At 40.2% G+C, this 22,389-nt stretch overlaps 2 protein-coding genes across 2 annotated transcripts in view; both read right to left on the reverse strand.

Annotated features, from left to right (window-relative positions):
- Window positions 1–317: 317 nt before the first annotated feature.
- On the reverse strand, window positions 318–18,158 carry LOC103394890 (uncharacterized). The gene is made up of 5 exons (XM_017041450.2): window positions 18,025–18,158; window positions 13,564–13,704; window positions 3,253–5,336; window positions 2,520–2,822; window positions 318–2,143 (listed from the first exon to the last, which is right to left on the reverse strand). Exons 3-5 carry the CDS (start codon window positions 5,318–5,320, stop codon window positions 1,878–1,880), a joined length of 2,637 nt encoding a protein of 878 aa, XP_016896939.1. The 5' UTR covers window positions 5,321–5,336; window positions 13,564–13,704; window positions 18,025–18,158; the 3' UTR covers window positions 318–1,877.
- A 283-nt stretch (window positions 18,159–18,441) lies between these two features.
- slc8a4a (solute carrier family 8 member 4a) overlaps window positions 18,442–22,389 on the reverse strand; it is a 20,690-nt gene continuing 16,742 nt past the window's right edge. Inside the window, exons 7-8 of the mRNA XM_025065832.1 lie at window positions 20,876–21,260; window positions 18,442–18,846 (exon numbers count right to left, since the gene is read on the reverse strand). Coding sequence (XP_024921600.1) covers window positions 18,467–18,846; window positions 20,876–21,260 — 765 coding nt within the window. The 3' untranslated portion in view covers window positions 18,442–18,466. The remainder of the gene's footprint in view (window positions 18,847–20,875; window positions 21,261–22,389) is intronic.

Here is a 22,389-nt window from a genome sequence, read left to right on the forward strand (position 1 = left end):
GAAAAAATACCCAGCCCCGCTTAAAGTCCTTGAGAAAAGTCTAACGAGCAGAAGGTGCAAACGTTGGAGAACCAAATTTCACAAGGCAAAACTCATTGAATATATATATATATATATATATATATTTATATATATATATAAACAGGTATTTTGGTCATAATATAAGGAAGAAGAATCTGCAAACCTATTATAATAGGACAGATATCACAAGAATATATAAAAGGAGAAAAACGATCTAAGTAGGTAGACACTCTCAGCAAATGTACCATTTGTAATTGCTCATCCGCCCTTTTGATTTATTTGGATATTTATGACGGTTTTTTTTTTTTTACTTTTTACTGTACAGCCTTAGACATGACTGAGACAAGACGTACAGCCGATCTTAAAGGTACAGTGTACTATTATTCATTGGACTTATCTGGAGCTTCACAGTGAATGACAAAAATGTGTATGATAAAACTGAAAACAGTTGCAGTTTCAAAAACTGCCACACACATCTCCCGTTAGGGGTTATAAGGCAAATTACAATTACAACTTTGTCACTGTAATTGAATTTTAAATAACCAACTAAGTTCTCGGTGTCTAAATAATACAATATTAAACAGTTTATGGTCCATTGATAGTTATAAAATCAGAGAAAAAAAAGTAGGTTTTTTTTTTTGCATTCCTTAAAGGGGAAGTATGTAGTTTTGTTAATAGTAATCTATAATAATTTATCATTTTTATTGTCAACCAGGTAGCCCCCCCTTTCCTGACCTGTTAGCGTTGCTAAGACTGTGTTTTCAAAAGCCTGATTTAACTCTCCTGGTACATGATTGTTTTATCTATAAATCTCTCCTTTCAGTTTTTTTTAAATTCCAAAATAAATAAAGGAAACATTTAGTGGGATTAGTGATTGTCCACTGGATGTAAGAAATGCACATTAACACAGGCATATAGCTTTTAGCGTGTTAGCAACATCGTTTTCATGCTTTAGCCCCATAACAAGTAAGCAGCTTGTTTTAGCAGCACTCTAGAGTATAGTGTTAGTGGCATGTTACGGGTACATTAGCACGTAGCATGTTAGCCTAAACCCATCGTGGCCAGGAAGTTCGTTTAAAAAAAAAAACTTTGAAAATGTACTTTTTAAAAATGTTAACTTGTTGTACAATGAATTTGGTTTTCATATGCCAAGGACGTTTGCAAGTTTTCATAAAATTAAAATAAAAATTTCCACTATAACATACTGACAAATTTAGGGAATGCATGGGAAGTCGAGTAGCCTTTGTGTTTCTAAATGAATGAAATGAATAAAATAACACAGTCACGGATTACTTGAGAGCTATAAAAAATTCAGGTTTCAAGGCTACAGATTAGGGCTCACTCGTTTTGAATCAAAAATCAGACGTTAATTATACCAAAGGAAACGAATGTGTCTTTTTTGCTACGTTGTTGTCTCCTTTGCTAGCATGAAAACAGTATTCATGAACTGTACTTTAGCCAACCAACACAGGGCTATACACATGCTTTGGTGCTTCTTGTTTTGGAAGAGAGGATGCTACGATACATGTAACGAAGACATGTAGCTTTGTGTGTGCTAATGTGTCGCATGCTGTTGTTATTAGTACAAATGATATATTTCATATCTTAGATTGATGTTAGATTAATACAAAACATTGGCACATTATCATCTAATTATTATACTGGATGGTGATTAAATTGATCAACTGTTGAACGGTTAAGAAAAAAAAAAAAAACGTTTATCAATTTTTTTCCAGGAATAAAAAATACATGAATTGTCACATTATTGTAGTTGTAATATTTCTTCTAACGTTTTTCTCAGCTCAGACTCTATGAACAGTGGTAAAATGGTAAACGCTCCCAACCTCTGACCTTTTTCACACTTGCGTCTCCACACCGTTTAGTTTAGGCATCAGGATACGGGGAGTCACCCCAGAGTTGAGGTCCCTCTCAAACTCCAACAGCTGGCCCATAAAGTTCAGATTTGGTGAAACCACGGGACGCCGACTCCGCACATATTTGTAGGCATCTGTCATGGTCATGAGGGTGTGCTTCATTAGATAGGCAATGACGACAGTCGCAGAGCGAGACACACCGGCCTGGCAGTGCACCAGTACTCCCTGTCCACTCTGATAGGCCTCCTCTGTGGACAAAAAACATCAGACGAATGTATGGTTGACAAAAAAACATAAAGGGCAAAATACAAGGCAAACATACATGGCGATCGATCTATCTATCTATCTATCTATCTATCTATCTATCTATCCATCTATCTATCTATCTATCTATCTATCTATCTATCTATCCATCTATCTATCTATCTATCTACCTACCTACCTACTTACCTACCTACCTACCTTTTTTTCTCTGAAGCTTAATTTTGCGCACTTAATTAGACATAATCTAAATTGACGTGGCACGGTAAATATCACAACCACCACCACATACAACAGGAACTGGTATCTACGTGGCACGGTAAATATCACAACCACCCCATACAACAGGAACTGGTATCCTACCAATGAATTCGAAAACCTCTTCAAAGTACTGTTGAAGGTTTTGCTTGCTGTTGTCGGTGGCAGGCAGCCGTTTGTAGCGCAGTCCAGAGTTGACATGGTACAGAGGAAGGTGTGTGGTGACGTTAACCACGTAGCCAATATTAAGGCGAAGCAGCAGATCTAGGTCCTGGGCATCTCTTTCATTTCCCAGGAACAGAAAAGGTAGGATTGGACTGATCACAGCATTTTCGGCATCAGGTGTCATCACGCTCTCATCAGAAAGAGACGCCGGCAGTGATGATGAAAGTGGCAGGGAGAGGTGCACTGAAAGAATATGGTAATAGAAGAAGCTGCAGTACAGGACATGATCAAAGTAACAAAAACCATCTAAACCATTTAAGAGATTTCGAATAATATCACACGCATATACTGTATATCCGATTCTAGATTTCGAATAATATCACACGCATATATATCCGATTCGGCACTAAAATGACAAATTTACCTTATTTTTTGGACTATAAGGCGCACTTCAAATCCTTTGATTTTCTCAAAAAATCGACAGTGTGCATTATAATCTGGTGGCCCTCGTGTATTAATTCTGATTGTAGACATTTTTCATTGATATTGCGCCTTGTAATCCGGTGTGCCTTATGGTCCGAAAAATACGGCAATGTGCCCCCATTAAAATCTGTTTCTGTTCTTTGGACATTTGGACAATTTCATAATAAGTATCGATTCATTCGAGTCTTACTTCGGCTCCTCTCTTCATCCTGCTCCCTGTTCAGGGAGTTGAGGGCGAGGTGAAGCGACTGAGCTGACGGCAGCGAGTGTCCCCCCTCCTTGTCCCGAAGCCAGGGTTTTGGTTTGGTAAGCGTGCTGGGGGCAGAGGGTGAAGGAGAAAAGGACACAGGTGATGGCGGTGAGGCAGAGAGGGGAGAAAAGGACTGAGAAAAGGGAACATCTGTATGTTGTTCCGAACCATTATCCATCCCTATGTCTTCCATATTCAACAGTCTCTTTAGTGAGTTCTGGCCTCCATCGTATCTTGACCTTGACCTGCTCCCCAGGAAATCAAAGGCAGCCATTCTTCCCTGCTGCAACCACTGACGACCAGCATGGTCTGTGTGTTGAGCCTGTGCATAGTCTTGAAGGTTCTGACAGTCCAAGGCAACAAGGCCCGTTCTATTACTATCGCCTTGAGCCTGTCTTCCACAGGTTCTACCCACCTCTGTTCTTATTTCAGCACGGTAATTCTTTTGGGCTTTAGAATGGGAAAACTTCTTAGCTAGTTCTCCAGGCCAGACTGTGCTAGCACTGTAGTCGTCTTCATCATCCGTTTGGAACTTGCGCATCAACTGAGCTCCAGCAATGCCTTTTCCAGGGGGTTTCCGGTGGGGGTTATAAGTTACAACTATGGGGTCACTGCTGCAGTAACTGCACGTGGAACTTCCGGTCTGAGAGGATTTGGGGTTGCATCCCATTACACAGCTCTGTATAGCTCGGAGCGGAGCGGAAGGAGTACACGGGAGGCATCCTGCAACGAGTCTCTTCCGAAGGACGGTGGGACTCTCGAAGGTTTTGGCTTCACCAGAGCAGGATGTACATAGAAGGGGTTTGAATCGACTTCCTCGGCAGTCGGACACAGTGCTGTTTGAAGAGGAGGTGTTGGAGGTCGAGCCATTTGAGAGACATCCACCCAGGTTACCCAGACCCATTTCCTTGCCTCTTTTCTTTACGACTCCATCATTTTGAACACATGAAAATGACGTGGAAGAGCTTCCTCCACCTTTCTCACAGCTCCCAGAGTTACCCTTACAACTTCGGCATCTCAAGAACTTCCAGTGACAACAGCTGAACGGATGGGTGCAGTTAATGGTGCACGTGTGATCGGGGCTAGGGAACCTTCCTGCGTGGGATGAGCACGGAGAGAGGGGCAGACCGTGAAAAATGCGTGGCCGGTGATCCCTGCTGTTGGACGATTGTGGCTTGTTGAGTTGCAGAAATGGAAGCTGAGCATTGGTGGGCCGGGACTGGGGGGGTGTGGGGAATTTTGAGTTTAGGACTGAGGCATGGGGCAAAGTGCCGGAGTAGCAGTGGTAAGGAAGGGTGTTACTGTTATGGCTTTGAGGGGCACTTCCAAGTTTCTTCTTGTGATCCAAAGAAAGAAATTCCTGGTCACCTCTGCTACAAATCCTGGAGTTCTCCTTCTCCCTGTCGCTTCTGAACTTATGCTGCTGCTGAGTCTGAGCTGGAACAAACTGTAGGACACCTCCAGGGGAAGTGGACAACTGATTGACTTGCATGCACCTAGGCTCAGGTCCACCTGATCTCCCAGCGGTTGCGGTTTTTCGCTCCCATTGTCCTTGATCTAACTGTGAAGACGCACATTTTCCTCTGCCACTTTTTACGCTTTTGCAATGCACCGACGAGTTACTGAGCCCATCTCCCTGTCCTCTCCGGTCCAATGTCAGCCTGATGTCAATTTTATGGGTATGGGGTGGCAGCCTAGGCCCAAGTGTCACTGTGCCATTGCTGTGGCAGTGACTAGGGGTGTGCCTCCCACTCACTGGGACCTCCGAGTGGTCACTTATGGATTTCAAGAATCGAGAGGACCTGCGCTGGCATTCCAGAGTCAGAGATTTACAGGCAGGTGAATGGGACTGTGAAGGGCGGCGATGAGAAGGGTGGGCGAGTTGTCCATTGGAGGAAGACGATATTTGAGCCGAAGGCTGCGGGACGGTTTGCGGGCTCTCACACAGTGCTAAGTTTCTGGGGCGCTGAATGACCACTATGCGCTCGTCAAGAGGAAGGGGAGGCATCTGTGTTCATGCAGAGCTGTAATTTGAAAAGAGAGAAAGAAAGGAAGAGGGTTTTTTACAAAAAACTAAAATAATATCATTGAGGAGTTACATCGATATTGGATTTCAGACAATATGGCTGGAACCTTTCCCAAAATATTAACGCTGAACTTTTTTTTTTTTGTGATGCCCTGAACACTCATACCCGCGTGAGTACTGCTGATATAAATGTTTTGATAATGGCATTTTGTGCCTGTGACACACTGCCTGCTAAAGCAGAGCAGAAAGGGAATTCATTATCACACGGTGTTCCTCTCATTCAGACAAAAACAAAATTAAAATCGTCAGCAATACGCCTGTGAAAAAGTGACCCATTTCAAATTCTGCTTCAGGTGCCATTTTCGTAAAAACTTTCGCCCTTCATTAAGGAGGAACTTGCTATTACAGCAGAACAACACAGGGCCACGGGCACACCGACAACACTGTCTGAGGAATACTAAAACTTCTGGACGAAGTTAAAACTAGAACTTTTATTATTAGGGCTTATGCAACACATGTACAAACACATTTCCATGTACATGACGAATTCTACAGTCCTTGTTGATTCTTGGCAACAGCAAGGCTAATGAAGAGTAAAAGTCTCACTGGCAAAATCAGCATTACAGCAGTTCCCCCGAGATACGACTTACGTCTACATTTGTAGATACGAACGAACCGCTGACTAATGTCCAAAAATGTTCCCCTCGGCTAACGATTGTTATCATTCAAGCCTTGCAGCAGTGGTACACTTATGTCCAGCGTGCCATATTCCATTGGAAGCCTCACCGCGCCCCCACAGGGGGGCCCGCTCCACTATTTAAAAAGTACTGACACAGTCATATCGAAATACAGAATATGCAGTGGACCCAGGGGTTGTTCAGCTCATAAGCTCAGGTCACGTTTGTCTTTAACTTCACTTTAGGCCTCACAGACAGATTAAGGTTGTAAGCAGATTTCCGAGCTACAGTCACAATATTGCAGAGACAGCATAATTAACAAACACGTTTTTTTGGTTTTTTTTATTAATAGACTGCAGCCAGGTGACTTTGTCAGCGTGTGTGTTCGGGTGATTGTTCATTTCGGGAGTCAATAGGGGGCAGAAGACCTAGAGCTTGAGTGCAGAACTGCACGAGGCAGTGGCACACAACGCATTGCGTAATGAAGACTCCGGTACGTGTGGTGAGAAAATTCAGGGGGACTGATTATAATGTGACACAAAACCTGACGGATTACATAAGAAGAAGGCGCACATGAAATGACCTTTTCAGTGAGCATTAAAACTACTGACACTTTGCAAAGACCGTCCACAGTCCACTGTCTTCACACTCAAGAGAGAGGTGTGTCTTTATGCTATTACCACTTTTTTCTTTTGTCAGAATTGCCCGTGGTGGAGGGGGTGGGGTTTTGACCTAGTTTTTGTCATGGTGCGCGTCACTATCACTCTGATCACTTTTTCTCTCATGCACTGTAAACTGCGGCGGCCTTTTAAGGCACTGTTTGTGAGTGGATAGAGCAAGAAAGAAATGTAAAATATAAAATCCGTCGCTGATGCCTGTGTTTTCACATGTCGACATGTTCAAGAAGAGGAAAAGAGAGATTTTTTTTTGTTAGCCAAAAAAAAGCCAATATTTTATAAAAATATGTAAAAAAAAAAAAAAGTGCATCTAATTTTAAGAAAGTTAAACATGTTTTTTTTTCAATTTTAGCAAATGTTATTGATTGTTTATTAATTGTTCATTTATATTATTGTATTTGATTGTTTTTATTGTTTAAAATTCTCCAAAGTTTAGGGTAGAAAGACAAAAACGACAAAAACATGTGACCACAAATGACAAAAACACATAGACTACAAAATCAATCGTACTAGAGAATCAATTTAAAACTGCAGAAATAGTTCAATAGTGAGTTAACGTCAACCTCAATAAAATAACAATATTGACCGAATATCTAGTTCACAAGAAGTATGTAGTAGTAGTAGCATGTGGAAGTATGTAAAGCCTAGACTGAAAGAATCGAGTGACAGCGGGGACCAAACAACAGTATGTATATATATATATATATATATATATATATATATATATTCTGAGAAACACTTTGAGGCTTTAATCTCTTCAAAATGTAAAAATAATGAGCGTATTAGAACAGTGACCCCCATCTGACTTCAGCGACATCTTAAAAATATATATACTAAAAATATAAAATATAAATACTATAAGTAGTAGTATAAGTATAAGTAGTATAATATGTATATTTATATATGTATATATATATAAAAAAATATATATATTATATATATATATATATTCTGAGAAACACTTTGAGGATTTAATCTCTTCAAAATGTAAAAATAATGAGCGTATTATACCAGCGACCCCATCTGACTTCAGCGACATCATAAAAAAAATAAACATTAAATCCATAAATATGAGCCTTTACAAAACAGCGCTCTCTGCAGTCCACTCCGTAATTTATTGGCCAAATCATTTTGATGATAGCAGGGGTTTATATGCTATCATCATATATGATATGATGATGTTTGATGATGTTTGATGATAGCAGCAGGTTTATAGTTATGCTGGATGTGTATGTAATGGTGAACAGGAAGGCACATTTTTGTAGTGCATTCAGTTCAGCAATCAGTGGGCGCTGCAACCCACCTCCAGTTACTGCTGCTGAAGTAGCAGCAGCAGCAGGAGGAGAAAAGCTCCGTGGTCACATTCAGTACAGGCAGCAGACAGAGCCATAGGAATGAACACTTTTCTTAAACAGCCGCGCCAGATCCGCAACATTAACATCTCTACGATCATACAAATATGAATTGATCTATTTAAATATGAAAAACAACATTAATATGTAAGGCAGCACATCTGAAGCTGTGGCGGTGCTGCAGTGTTTTTTTTTTTTTTGTTTCGTTTTGTTTTTTTTCGGGAACATTTATTAAGAAGTGTACCGAAGATTGATTGCGATTCTCTCTGAGTGTCTTTCTCTTTTTCTTTCAGACTCAGCTTTATGTGGCTCTTTCATCAAAAGGTACCTGACAGCCAAAACACCCACACAGCAGAACAGACAACACCAGAGCAAAATCTAGAGAATAATGTCATGGGCTGCTGAATTAGTGGTCTGTAAAAATTAAACTAAACTCTCCTCTGCTGCGTTAAAACGTTTTTGTTTGTTTTTTTCCACAAAGAGGGAAAATTACTTCAAGATGGAAATAATATATGTCATGGGAAACTGTTTTCCTCCAGAGCCTGATGCTGCTCATCAGCTGTTACTGTTAGTGTTTTGCTTGGGAGTGGGAAGAATGACAGGAAGTGGCCCACGTAAGATTAAGCTGAAAAGTAAAGTGGAGGGAAGTGGCCCACGTAAGATTAAGCTGACAAGTAAAGTGGAGGGCACTTGGTGGCAAAATCAGCAATACAGTTCCCCTTGAAGGGCTGGTTGTAAATGGAAGACTGTATAGATCAGGGGTCCCCAAACCCCGGTCCGCGGACCAGTACCAGCCCATTAGTCATTTGGTACCGAGTCGCGGTGGGACACAATAAAAAAATTATAAAAATAATTTTTATTAATTTACTTCATTCAAAGAAAATCAAGTCATAATAATTTACCTTCTTTATTTAAAGATAACTTAGCAATATTTTAAAATAATAGGTCACGGGTAACTGGCTGACCAGTCCTTGGAACAAAAATGGTTGGGAACCAGTGGTTTGGATGTAACTACTCCATAACAGACTAATACATGTTTCTGCAATTGATTATTATACAAATATTGTTCATTGTTGTAAAAAAGTAAAAGAAAATGTGAGTTTGTGTTGATAAAGAATTCCCTAGTTTATTTTGGTTTATGTTTGTTAAATAGATAGAGGGATGGATAGATGTTGGATTGATGGACGGATGTACAGACGGACAGGCAGACAGAGAGACAGAGTTCCTTTCAGGAAACTATGACAACATTAGATTTACCAACACCACGTCCAATCAGCTTTTCCAAAAACAGGACTTCAGACATCACACTAAAGTAATCATAAGACACAAGAGGACAGTTGGACATGCCGTGACTGGAGCCAAAGAACCATTAGCTGTAAATGAATTCTAATGAGAACAAAAAAAAAAAAAAAACCTGCTTCCAACTCCCAAAAATCCAGCCCTGGAAGTTGAATAAGATGACTTAGTTTGGCTTTGAAGCTCAAACCCATACTGAGATTTTCGGGGGGGTTTAAACAGTCAAGGCCGGTCGACACTAAATTTCAAAAAGCTGAACAAACCCTTTCATGTATTGCGCTGGTCTAGATAATCAATTTGGCAGATCACCAATGGACAGCAGTTAGCCTGTGACCCTGGCCACAGCGGTGGCGTCGATGTCTGCTTGTGTGCAGAAGCTGCCGCAGCAGAGAGAGCTGTAAAGTGGATATAAAGCACCTCCCGCCCGCACAAAAAGTGACATGAATGATAATGACTGTATTCAAAACCCTGTGTAGACGGCGACTGCCCGTCAGGCTGAGTAAAAGCCTTTAAATGAGGCATTGACATGCAGATGCAGTATCTTGAACAATCCTCCTAAAATATATTAAATATATATATATCTATATATATATAATAAGCAGTACCGTTGGATATATATACAGTATGTTTATATATGTATGTTCCTTTATGGAACTTAATACTGATTGTGAAAGTGATATTAATCATCAAATCAATCAATCACAATCCTTTTTTGGAGTACCACTACGGACGATTCTGCGATTCACCGATAGCCCTAATCATATATCACATACAGTAAGAGAGTAATGTAGCTTGACTAGTACTACTGCTACGACTACTAAAACAATGCCATTTGTAGTTTTTGTTAATTTTCCTCACCACTATGCTCGAGCTAAATGCTTAGGTTTCTGACATTGTAATTAGCCACTGTGTCGTTACACAGCACACGTGATAACAGTGGCAATGGCGATCGCCACTTCACCTAACACCTAAGCTAACATTAGCTCTGGGAGCTAATGTTAGCTTCAACCCTGGAGCAGAAAAAAAGGCATTTATTGAATTAAAAATTAAAAAAAAAAAAAAAACTTTCTGTGTAGACATCCCATGTTACAACATGGACACCTGCGGCTTATAGCGAAGTGCGGCCTATATATGTACAATTACATTTTTCTTTCTAGATTTAGTGGTCGTGGCTTATATTCAGGTGCACTCAGTAGTCTGGAAATTCTGGTTATTTTAAAGTAAACGCAATCCGCTGACTATTTGAGATCATTTAGGTCTCATTAAGGGTTAAAGAGTAACGCGAGTAATACGTCACGATCCATCAATAACCCCTTCAACAAGAACAATTTCATAGTCATAAGAGAGTAACCGAGCTTCCGTATCACTCCTGGGATCTCATAACTCACAGAAAACTGAACATGAAGCGAGAGATGCAGAGAGAGAGACAGGCCTCGATGAAGGTAGGTGGTAGGCTCATCTCGAAACATTGTAACCTGTACGTGAATTATAAATGATTCAAATTCATTAAGAAACAGAATCACCGGGATAATGTTTGGATAATAGTGTTCGGACAGCAGACAGGGGCTGTAGAGTCAACAATACCCCGATAATACTGACATGCTGTACATGTGAGACACACGAAGCTAAATGTCACCTGTCATTGGGGGGCTTATTGGAATACTCCCAATGACGACGATGATGATGATGAGTCAATGCCAAACACATTTTTTATATTAACTACCATGTTGGTCTGTTTTTGGACCATTTGGTGGAATAGTGGATTGACAGTTCAATGTGTTGGGTTTGTACATACACAGTCACAGGACAATAAATCGATCAGTTTAAAGGACTGGCTACATGTCTGTCCATTGTTCGTCCTCCGTGGATCTTACTAGAAATGACTCCAGTTTGAGTGTGTATAACGCTCATAAATGTAGAGAGCAAAAGTTCAGATTTAGAAAATTGTGTGTGCATCTCAGATGAACAAAAGCTACTGTGGGAAAATCAATACAATTACAGCATCCCATATCTACAGAATCGGAACAGGAGGGAAAGGGTTAGGGAATCAGGAGTACGCTGGTAGAGAACCTTCACACAGTCCACGTTCATTCAACATTGATTTCACACTGTTTCCACCACCTGGCTTAATGAATTCCCATCAACTTCTGTCACGTCTTTCGTTTTGTCTCACGGACTTTAAGAGCAACCGCCTTTGAAGTAACACATTCATTATTCTAGCACCAACACAAGAGTTAATCTCTGAACTCGACGAGCAGAAATACAGATGAGGAAAGCACCGATAAAAGTTTTTTGTTGTTGTTAATGATCTGTTAACATGCCCTCGGCAAATGAACGAAGCGGTTGGCAGAAAAAAAATACAAAGTTCAACAATTAGTAAAACAGACTACGCTGATTTGACCCTGTCTATTACAGCGTGGTCAACATTGACGACGGTTGTAAAATAGTGACAACTTGATGTTGTTTTGTATTCTCCAACACTGTGTGCTCAGTGTGTGAATATATATATATATATATTAACCCTTTGATGCATGACCCATGATATACTGAGTTAACAAAATGTGTTTTTATGTGTTTTTAGACACAAAAATAAGAACTGATTTGGTTCTGTTTTTATACACCAAATTTTCTTTTGGAATGTTGACACAATTATTCTGCAGTTGCAAAGGCTGACCACTGTATGACAGTGTTGGGTGATTCTCAGGGCATCCACTGTAGAGGCTTATATGCAACACTGCCATCAAAACCTATTCTTTATCATAGAAAACGACATTTTAATCGCTGTCCACTGTAGTGACCGTCATGCATGAAAGGGCTAATAGTATTTGTGAAAACTAACCAAACTTTAAAGTCCTTCACCTGTCCATTACAGATCCAAATATAGAGACATACAGCAATTTGGACTCACACCTATACCTAATTTACAGTGTCCTAACTAAGCCAGTACTTCTCAAATATTTGGATGGGTGGGGGGTTGGAGGGGTGAGGTGCCAGGGGACTTCCAATGGAATATGGCACGCAGGACATAGGTGTACCACTGCTGTAATGCTTGAACGATAAACAAGCCCCCAGCCACTAGGTGGCAGCAACTCATACAGTGAACACTGAACTAACCGAACCCCCGCATGGTTTCAGTCAGTGGGAGAACACTGAGGTACAGACAGAACATGCAAACTACATATGCAAATACCACTGGTTAATATTGGGGCTTGAACTGGTGGCCTTCTTGTGTTAGGCAAGGGAAATAACCGTCTTTTTCCATTATTCGGGCCGATGATAAAGCGCGATTTTTGTAACACGAAGGTATTAGGTCGTTGTCCAGTATTTCGTTTTTTCAGGAGTACATGGGTGGTACACTATTTGAGCTGCTGATCTGTAGGAACAAAGAGGTTGATGAAATAGCCTGTCCGTCCTGCGAACACGAAACAGTCCGTTTTACAATAATGACTCAAGTATTTCTCTGACTCTGTTTACTGAAGAAGCGTCTACTCTAAGTGTCTTAGAGCTGGGATCTTTCCTCGCCTTCAGCGGAGTAACCAGTGTCCAAAAACTCCCCTCACTGCTCTCTCTGGTTCTGCTGATCTGTGCAGAGCCCATGTCTGTGATGGAGACTGCAGACAATTCACTATGAAATGGAAGTCAATAAATCTCTAACTGTTTCTATTTAAAGTATCTGTGGGCTCACTCACAACATCTCTCTGGCTCTCATCACCAGCACTGCCACCCACCACATGCACACATGATGATGGATCTATTTACTTTCACTCCTGCTTTTACAGTGTTTATGAGGTTGCTCTGTAAGTCTTCATTATCGAATCTCTAGGTGGCGCAATACTGGACTTTACCAGGAGAAATAAAGCTGGGGCTGCGGGGCCCAGTCGACCACCGGGCCTTTAAACCGGGTACTTGTTCACACTACTCATATAGTTAATTACGGTTTATCTTACACTACTCTCCACAACCTACTGTGGCCCGCCATGTCGACAGTCATAATCCCAACTGCACACAATCCCCAGCGATTGGCAGCAAATGTATGCAGCGTGTTATACAGAGTGGCATCTTTTTTTTAAAACATAAAACAGAGAGGAGAACCAGAAGAACCGTAACGATGTAGCTGCAGCCGCGCTGATCACAGTCTGTCAGGACGCAGGCCGAGCGGCTCCACAGCCGCATTAAAGGCTCAGTTAGTAAAATCAAAAAAGAAGAAAAAAAAAAAGACTTACATCAGGAGCAGCAGTCCGACGCTGTGCTCATCATCCCTGCTTCGCGGATCCTCCAGACCTCTTCGCGACCGTGCTGAAGCAGAAACCGGAGCCTTAGGATCCAGATGTGCCTTTGCTTTCACCGCCCGCTCCTTTGTTTGCCTATTGAAAGATGAACTTATTAAATGAAACTATTTAAAAAAAAAAATGTTTCTCTTGATTATTATCAAACAAAAACATTAAAAAAAAAAACCAAAACAAAACCCACAGCTCTACCGGTCTAGAATAAAAATGAGTAAATACAAAAAATGTAATCGGAAGTGCATGGCTGACTCAGCTGGCTGCTCGTCTGAGTGTGTCACTCCGTGAGCCGCCGTGCGTGTGTTTGTGTGTGTGTGTGTGTGTAAGGAGACACTGACGGGGAGGTGGACTCTATTGTATTTACTGCCGATGACATCATCCCAGACCAATGGCGACACACATATACAACACACGCACACGCTGGATGGAGGCTCCGGGGCAAGCATGCATCACACGGGCCACAGGCAGAGTGCGTACGTGTATGTACGCGTGCGTATGCGCATGCGTGTGTTACATAGAAAAATATTGAGCGTTGAATAAATAATACACGTATTTATCACAGGATGAAAAGCAAATGTAATGTAATTTCCCCTTAATTATTATAAATTAGTATTTCCCCTAATTATAATAAATTCACTTAATTTCCCGAGGGGAACTCCAAAGGGATTAATAATAAAGGTCTATCTATCTATCTATCTATCTCCCTATCTATCTACCTATCTATCTACCTCCCTACCTACCTACCTATCTACCTAACTATCTATCTATCTACCTAACTACCTATCTACCTACCTATCTACCTAACTATCTATCTATCTACCTAACTACCTATCTACCTACCTATCTATCTATCTATCTATCTACCTACCTACCTACCTACCTAGCTAGCTAGCTACCTACCTCCCTACCTACCTATCTATCTACCTATCTATCTACCTCCCTACCTACCTACCTAGCTAGCTAGCTACCTACCTCCCTACCTACCTATCTACCTACCTACCTAGCTACCTACCTACCTAGCTAGCTAGCTACCTACCTCCCTACCTACCTATCTACCTATCTACCTACCTACCTAACTATCTATCTACCTACCTACCTATCTACCTATCTACCTACCTACCTAGCTACATACCTATCTACCTAGCTACCTACCTACCTAGCTACCTAACTATCTATCTATCTACCTAACTACCTATCTACCTATCTATCTATCTATCTATCTATCTCCCTATCTATCTACCTACCTATCTCCCTACCTATCTACCTACCTACCTAGCTACATACCTATCTACCTATCTAGCTAGCTACCTACCTACCTAGCTAGCTACCTACCTACCTAGCTACCTACCTACCTAGCTACCTACCTACCTACCTAGCTAGCTACCTACCTATCTATCTATCTATCTATCTACCTATCTATCTACCTCCCTACCTACCTACCTAGCTAGCTAGCTACCTACCTCCCTACCTACCTATCTACCTATCTATCTACCTACCTACCTAGCTACATACCTATCTACCTAGCTACCTACCTACCTAGCTAGCTAGCTACCTACCTCCCTACCTACCTATCTATCTACCTATCTATCTACCTATCTACCTACCTACCTACCTATCTACCTAACTATCTATCTACCTACCTACCTACCTATCCATCTATCTACCTACCTACCTATCTATCTATTTATCTATCTATCTATCTATCTATCTCCCTATCTATCTACCTACCTATCTCCCTACCTATCTACCTACCTATCTACCTACCTACCTACCTATCCATCTATCTACCTACCTACCTATCTATCTATTTATCTATCTATCTATCTATCTATCTCCCTATCTATCTACCTACCTATCTCCCTACCTATCTACCTACCTACCTAGCTACATACCTATCTACCTAGCTAGCTACCTACCTACCTAGCTACCTACCTACCTAGCTAGCTAGCTACCTACCTACCTACCTAGCTACCTACCTATCTATCTATCTATCTACCTATCTATCTACCTCCCTACCTACCTACCTATCTATCTACCTATCAAACTGCCTACCTACCTATCTATCTATCTACCTAGCTACCTACCTACCTAGCTAGCTAGCTACCTACCTCCCTACCTACCTATCTACCTACCTACCTAACTATCTATCTATCTACCTACCTATCTACCTACCTATCTACCTACCTACCTATCTATCTACCTAGCTACCTACCTACCTATCTACCTAACTATCTATCTATCTACCTATCTATCTACCTCCCTACCTATCTACCTACCTACCTAACTATCTATCTACCTACCTACCTAGCTACATACCTATCTACCTATCTAGCTAGCTACCTACCTACCTAGCTAGCTAGCTACCTACCTCCCTACCTACCTATCTATCTACCTATCAAACTGCCTACCTACCTATCTATCTATCTCCCTATCTATCTACCTACCTACCTACCTATCCATCTATCTACCTACCTACCTATCTATCTATCTATCTATCTATCTATTAAGCATTAACCGGGTCGGATTGAATCCCGTAGTGGGCCACTGCTGGCATATGAAAGCAAATAGTACAATATGTCTCATAAAGTCTTACTTTCTTTTTCCCAAGGTTTGCCATTTCATAGACAAATATGCAATAGTGGAGGCACCTGCAGTGACAGTTTGTTAATGAGATTTTGCATTTTCTCAATCTGCCAGGTGATAACATCTTTTCTCTAAGCAATATGGTTCAATTAAATGATAACACCAAAGTCCAACCCCAAAGAACACAATTCTGTTTTTAAAACCCTTCATAAACTGCAGTTTTTACTCAAAACTTTTGCAGTATTTGCTCAAGTCTCTCAGCACATTGCGCAAATCCTGGCTACCAATTATTATTCTGGTGGACTTGAACCTGAAACCTGAAATGACAGATTACTCTGTTGTACTCTGGGTTACAATCAAGACAGGATATCAAACAGCAACATTTATTTCCAATTTTTGTCCATTAAACGTGCATATATAAACAGAGAATATAAATAAATCTACTGTAATACAGATACAATACTCTACAGATTCTAGGTAAAATATATAATAAAAATTTCAATATCAATTGCACTGGGACACAAGGAGGAACTCTTGGGAAATGAATGATACACAAGTTGCTTCTTTTAGTACTTTTTTTTTTTTTTTTAAATCCAGGATGATGGATGTGTTCGGTGATTGTGTTGTCACGTTGATGGATGTGTTCGGTGATTGTGTTGTGATGAGGTCCTTGCTCCAGCAGTCACGTAGTCTCTCGGCTGTGCTTGGATTGAGAGGGATGCTATTGAAAAATGTTCACAGTGTCAGAAAGAAACGTGAAGTTCCGCGTGCCGTGCCGTGCCGCGCCCGTCAACATTTTCTGCCGCAGACTGATTTTCCACGACCACACACCCCCAAAGATACTTTATGTTCAACTCAGTTCCAGAGTTAGTCATTTTGCCCCCCCCCCGAAAAAGTTTTGAACATGATACACGATTGAGAAAGCTTTGCGAAACGGCGCGCTGAACATGGGCGGTTGATAAAATATATAATACTCTGTGGTTCGTGTGTGTTTACACTGATACTATATATCAACACTTCAACGTCATATCAAAAACTCACTGTTAGTTACTTCAGGAGTGTTCACCGAGAAACTCTGATAACGTGCAAAAAGAAACACACACTCTTGCACGAAACTCCCACACACATTGTTCACTTACACGTGATATACAATGAGTATTTAATGTATAGACTAAATATTCATTAATACAGCAATGATTTACAAGTTGTCACTTCTTTAATACTGTCAGTTTCGTTACACGGTGCCTTTCAAGTCCATAAATTCCGGCTTCAACCTTGTGCTTATTTTGTGACACGGAAAAAAACCTAGGGATGTCGGACATTACATTTTTACCGATGTCCGATATGCCGATTTTGTCCAAACACCTAATTTCCGTCTCCGATAACTGGTACCGATATACGCAACAGTTTGGCCCCAAGACTGAGGTAAACATCTCAGTACTCCACAAGCGATTCTAGCATATTTGGCAAAACCCTTTTGTCCAAGGGTTTTCATTATCGGAGGAAAAAACCGATAACGATTCTTACAGATATTACATAATTATGCTAATATCGCTCCGATAATATCGGTCGGCCGATATTATCGGAGAGATATTAGCATAATCCCTAATAAAACACCAAATAAGGACACAGTGCCATAAAGGTCACAGGTCAAGTCATGGTTTTTCAAAATAGACCACACTGTATACGAAAAGAAAAAAAAAATTCATATTGTTGCTTACGAAACATTTCAAAGACTTGAGAATCACGTATTGAGAAGTTTGCAGCTGGACATTCACTTAAGATGGTCCAGATTTCAGCTTAATACAGGCCTCTCACCTTCTGCCGACTATCGTCCGTTTGGCTATGCGATCATAATTTGGAAAGTCAACATCGTCCTTCACTTTTTCTTCAGAAGAATACCTGAAAGTAGAAAGTGAGACAAACTCCTGAGAGTCGTTTAGTAATGTCAGAAACGAAGGAGAAGAAGTAAGTAAAGTGATAGTAAGGTAAATCAATTTCGAACCAAAAAATGCTAATTAAAGATAAAGAGTTTCAGGAAGGGCCAATAGAAATTGTTTTTTTTTTTGTTTGTTTTTTTGTGGATGAGAGCAACGTTGAAACACAGAATTCTCACTTCAATCAGTAATAACCAATGATACAAATAGCTATAAACTGCAGTGAAGACCGTTTAAAACAATGTGAGAAAAGATCGGTAAACTGTTGAAACAGTGTGCAAAGTTCTTTTTTTTTTTTTTTTTTTTTTGCATTGTCCACTCTCTTAAAAACCCGGCACATGGCAGTAAGCCTCCAATGAGGACAAGAGGATGTAGATGAACCACAGAACGAGAAAGAGGAAGAAGGTGAGGAGCTTGGCTGTCCGTGGACCCCCCAGCTCTCCGCCTGCCACACTCGGACGGCGGCGGTAGAGTAACACCCCGACGCAAAATAATGCCATGATGGTGAAGAGGGTGACAGAGAAGGCTAAGGAGCCGGGGTCTACTTTAAATATTTTGCCCTTGGTCTGCCAGTAAACAGCTGCAATGGTCCACGCCACCCCGATACCGAGGAACACGTTCACCGCATTGCTGCCTGTCACGTTACCGATGGAGGCGTCGGCATATTGGTCCTGGATCGCAGCCACTTTGCTCGCAAAAGTATCTGTGAAAGAGAAGATTACGTTTTTTTGTTTTTTAAAAATATTGTTAAATCCTACTTTTCAAAATCCTGAAATAAAACAATAAATATATACATATATATTTTTTTAATTATTTATTCCCCAGAGAATGCTGAGAAAATATATTTAAGACAGGACAACACAGTTATGTAGTTCAACAGACGTGTAATAGGTACTTAATACTGTATTTTCTGGACTATAAGTCGCATTTTCTTTTTTCATTCTTCAGTGTGGATTGCAACTTATACTCAGGTGCAACTCATATATTCAAATATATTATAAATATATATATTTATATTTATTTAAATATTTATATTATATTTGTATTTTTACACTGACAGCCGCTAGAGGGCACTCTAGGCTTTTGTACCAGTATCTGCTACTCCTTTACCACTGAAAATTTACATGTTCGTTATTTTTCACACTGACAGCCGCTAGAGGGCACTCTAGGCTTGGGTATCAGGATCTGCTCACCCTGTCCCACTGAAAATTTACTTGTTCGTTATTTTTCACACTGACAGCCGCTAGAGGGCACTCTAGGCTTGTGGACCAGTATCTGCTACTCCTTTACCACTGAAAATTTACCTGTTTGTTATTTTTCCCACTGACAGCCACTAGAGGGCACTGGGTAGTGCAATTTATACTGCGGAGCAACTTATAGTCTGGAAAATACAGTAATTCAAATTAATTGTTTAGATTTTATAACTTAAAACCATTGCTAGTACATAAATACTGTATTTTATTTTTTAATTTTTAATTTTTTTTTTTTCGGATTCTGCGCTTCTGCATGTTTTTCATTAACATAGTCATATTACCACAGGCTTACAAAATACAACTTTTCCTCAGTATATTTTTTGTTATTTTCTTATAAACAGTGTTTCCAATACAAAATGAATGTCTAACTGATTTGTCAACTGCTCCATTCCCACACAAAAAGTCCTGATACAAAAACACAACGGCGTCATGTGCGCACAGAAACTGTTGATGGTGGCCACTAGGTGGAGGATGGTACAGTGAGACCATCAGCTCCCCGACCCTAACTGAAGGGGGCTCTCCTTCTGAAGGGTAACTCTGATTAATCCAGTTCCTCCTCCAATCCAAACAACATGCAGATTGAGGTTTAATATGTAAACAATCTCCAACCTCACCATTGGGTATGATTGTAGGCTTAAATGTTTTTTTTCCCCTCTATTTACGAGGAAAACCCAAAGTAATTGTTGGGGTGTGTGAGCTGCCACTAGGGGGTGCGCGAGATAAATAATAATAATAATAGTGGATTAGAATGGGATTTTTCAACGCTGCCACTAGGGGGTGCGTGAGATAAATAATTGTGATAGTGGATTAGAATGGGATTTTTCAAATAGGCATACTGTATAAGTAAATATTTTCTTTTGTAAAATTTGAAATTAAAAGCAGACATTGTAATTAATAAATAAATGCAGGCTATTTTTACATTTTTTTTTTTTCAAAGGTGTGGGGAACTGCGGGGGTGCGTCATCCTGCATGGGATGTAGTAAAAAGGGGGTGCACAGCCAAAAAAGCCCTCACCTGATGACTGCTGGGAACTGAGTGAGTAAATGATTTACAAATAACAGCCGTCTCACAGCGAGATGAAGTGGTGACAGCATTCCTTATATATATATCGCTGACTTTGGTCTTGTACTTCTATCTTCTTGGCTTAAAAATTCTGTTATGCAGATACAGTACGCCTGTCATCGCTGCGCTGTCGTAGCACCGACGTCTTTATTATTGCAAACTCTTAAGAAAATGCATGAGTCACTTTCCAGACCGACTGAATGCCAGTTTTGTTGGCGTATTTTCCCCTCCTCACCGTGGCAGTATTTAGGACACAGTGAAATGGAAATACAATTAGACAACACAGAGGGAATAACAAGCAAAATAGCCCCCCCCCCCCATGTCATGCTGCTGCTTTAACTGAGACAAACCCAAGAGAGGCGGCGCAATGTGACAGGCTGTAGTGTAAGAAGGGACAGACAGCAAAAACACACCCACCTGGAACAGAGGTGCCAAGAGCTACGAACACCACAGCGGTGACAGAGTCTTTGAGGCCGATGGTGCAGCCAAAATGAGAGGCCAAGTCTCCGGTCACTGCCGTCAGAATACCAATGAGAGAAATGGAGACAAAGAAGCAGGCCCAGCCATTCCAGTACTCAGTGGGTGGGACAAAAGCGAAGAGGACCTTCCAGAAGACTGTCAGGAAGTGCATGATGTAGTCAAAACAAGACGGGAGACGCTCCTCCCCGCTCTCCTCCTCGTCATCATCACCTGAAAATAAAGGAAAAAAAAAAAGCCTGATAACCATTCTTTTACAGAGTGTTTTTAGACATTTGTTTAAATGTCGGTTTATTATCATTGATAAGGAAATGTGGTTGACATTTACATGTGCAATGTAGTTTTAAATTAAATTTTAAATTAAATTTAAAAAATGATTTGTTATATTTTTATTCCTTTAATTAGAGGCTATGTTATTTATTCAATGCAAACGATAGCTTTCACATGTTAATAATGGAGCAAAACATGCAAAGTTCTTTAATTCAAATTAAGTTTTGTTGATGGATCCATCATTCAATAAATGTATGTGAGTAAAAAACAAAAACAAAAAAAAACATTAAATTAATTCAAAATGAAGTTCCAGTTCTTTGATATGTAAATAATTCTTTGACGGTTTAATGCGCTAACGGTGAGCACTAGTCATGTTACGTGTCTGTTTAGATTGAATACCTTACAGGGGTTTTTTTTCTTTCAAAAACGAAACAGTATGTCACATAATTCAAATTAAATATTTGATATTCAAAACATTGAAAAAACGACCTGAAGTTTTGGCTCCATTCATTTGTACCATTTATGGGTAACATACAACATTAAACCAGCAGATGGTGCTATAAAAATAATACATTAAATACGCTTTATATTGAAGCTGACTATAACGTCTCTAAAAGCAGGGGGAAACGCTAAGACGTCTGTGTGCTAATTATCTCGTTATACTAATGAAGCCGCAACAGCAGCAATTCATTATCGAATGCGCTCGACGGGAAACATCTTGACAATATTGGAACACTTTGAAACACGTCCATTGTAAATGCTGCATTCGTTTTCTATTATTACTTTCAAGTTTTCAATTTATGGGGAATATCGTTTGACAACACCACGTGACTGATAACTGCAATCAGTGTGGTGATGAGCAACTTAATGTCGGAGACATTTACCAGTGCCTTCATTTTACCTCTACCACTTGTGTTCACATGTGTGATTAGTACTCTATAAAATATATATATATATATATCATGAAATACATACTGTATATCCCTTTGATGCATGACCCATGATATACTGAGTTAAAAAAATGTTACTAAGTGTTTTTATGTGTTTTTAGACATAAAAATAAGAACTGATTTGGTTCTGTTTTTATACACCAAATTTTCTTTTTGAATGTTGACACAATTATTCTGCAGTTGCAAAGGCTGACCACTGTATGGCAGTGTTGGGTGATTCTCAGGCGTCCACTG

Source organism: Cynoglossus semilaevis, chromosome 19 (assembly GCF_000523025.1).
Source record: "Cynoglossus semilaevis isolate Cse_v1.0 chromosome 19, Cse_v1.0, whole genome shotgun sequence".
Lineage (NCBI taxonomy): Eukaryota > Metazoa > Chordata > Actinopteri > Pleuronectiformes > Cynoglossidae > Cynoglossus > Cynoglossus semilaevis.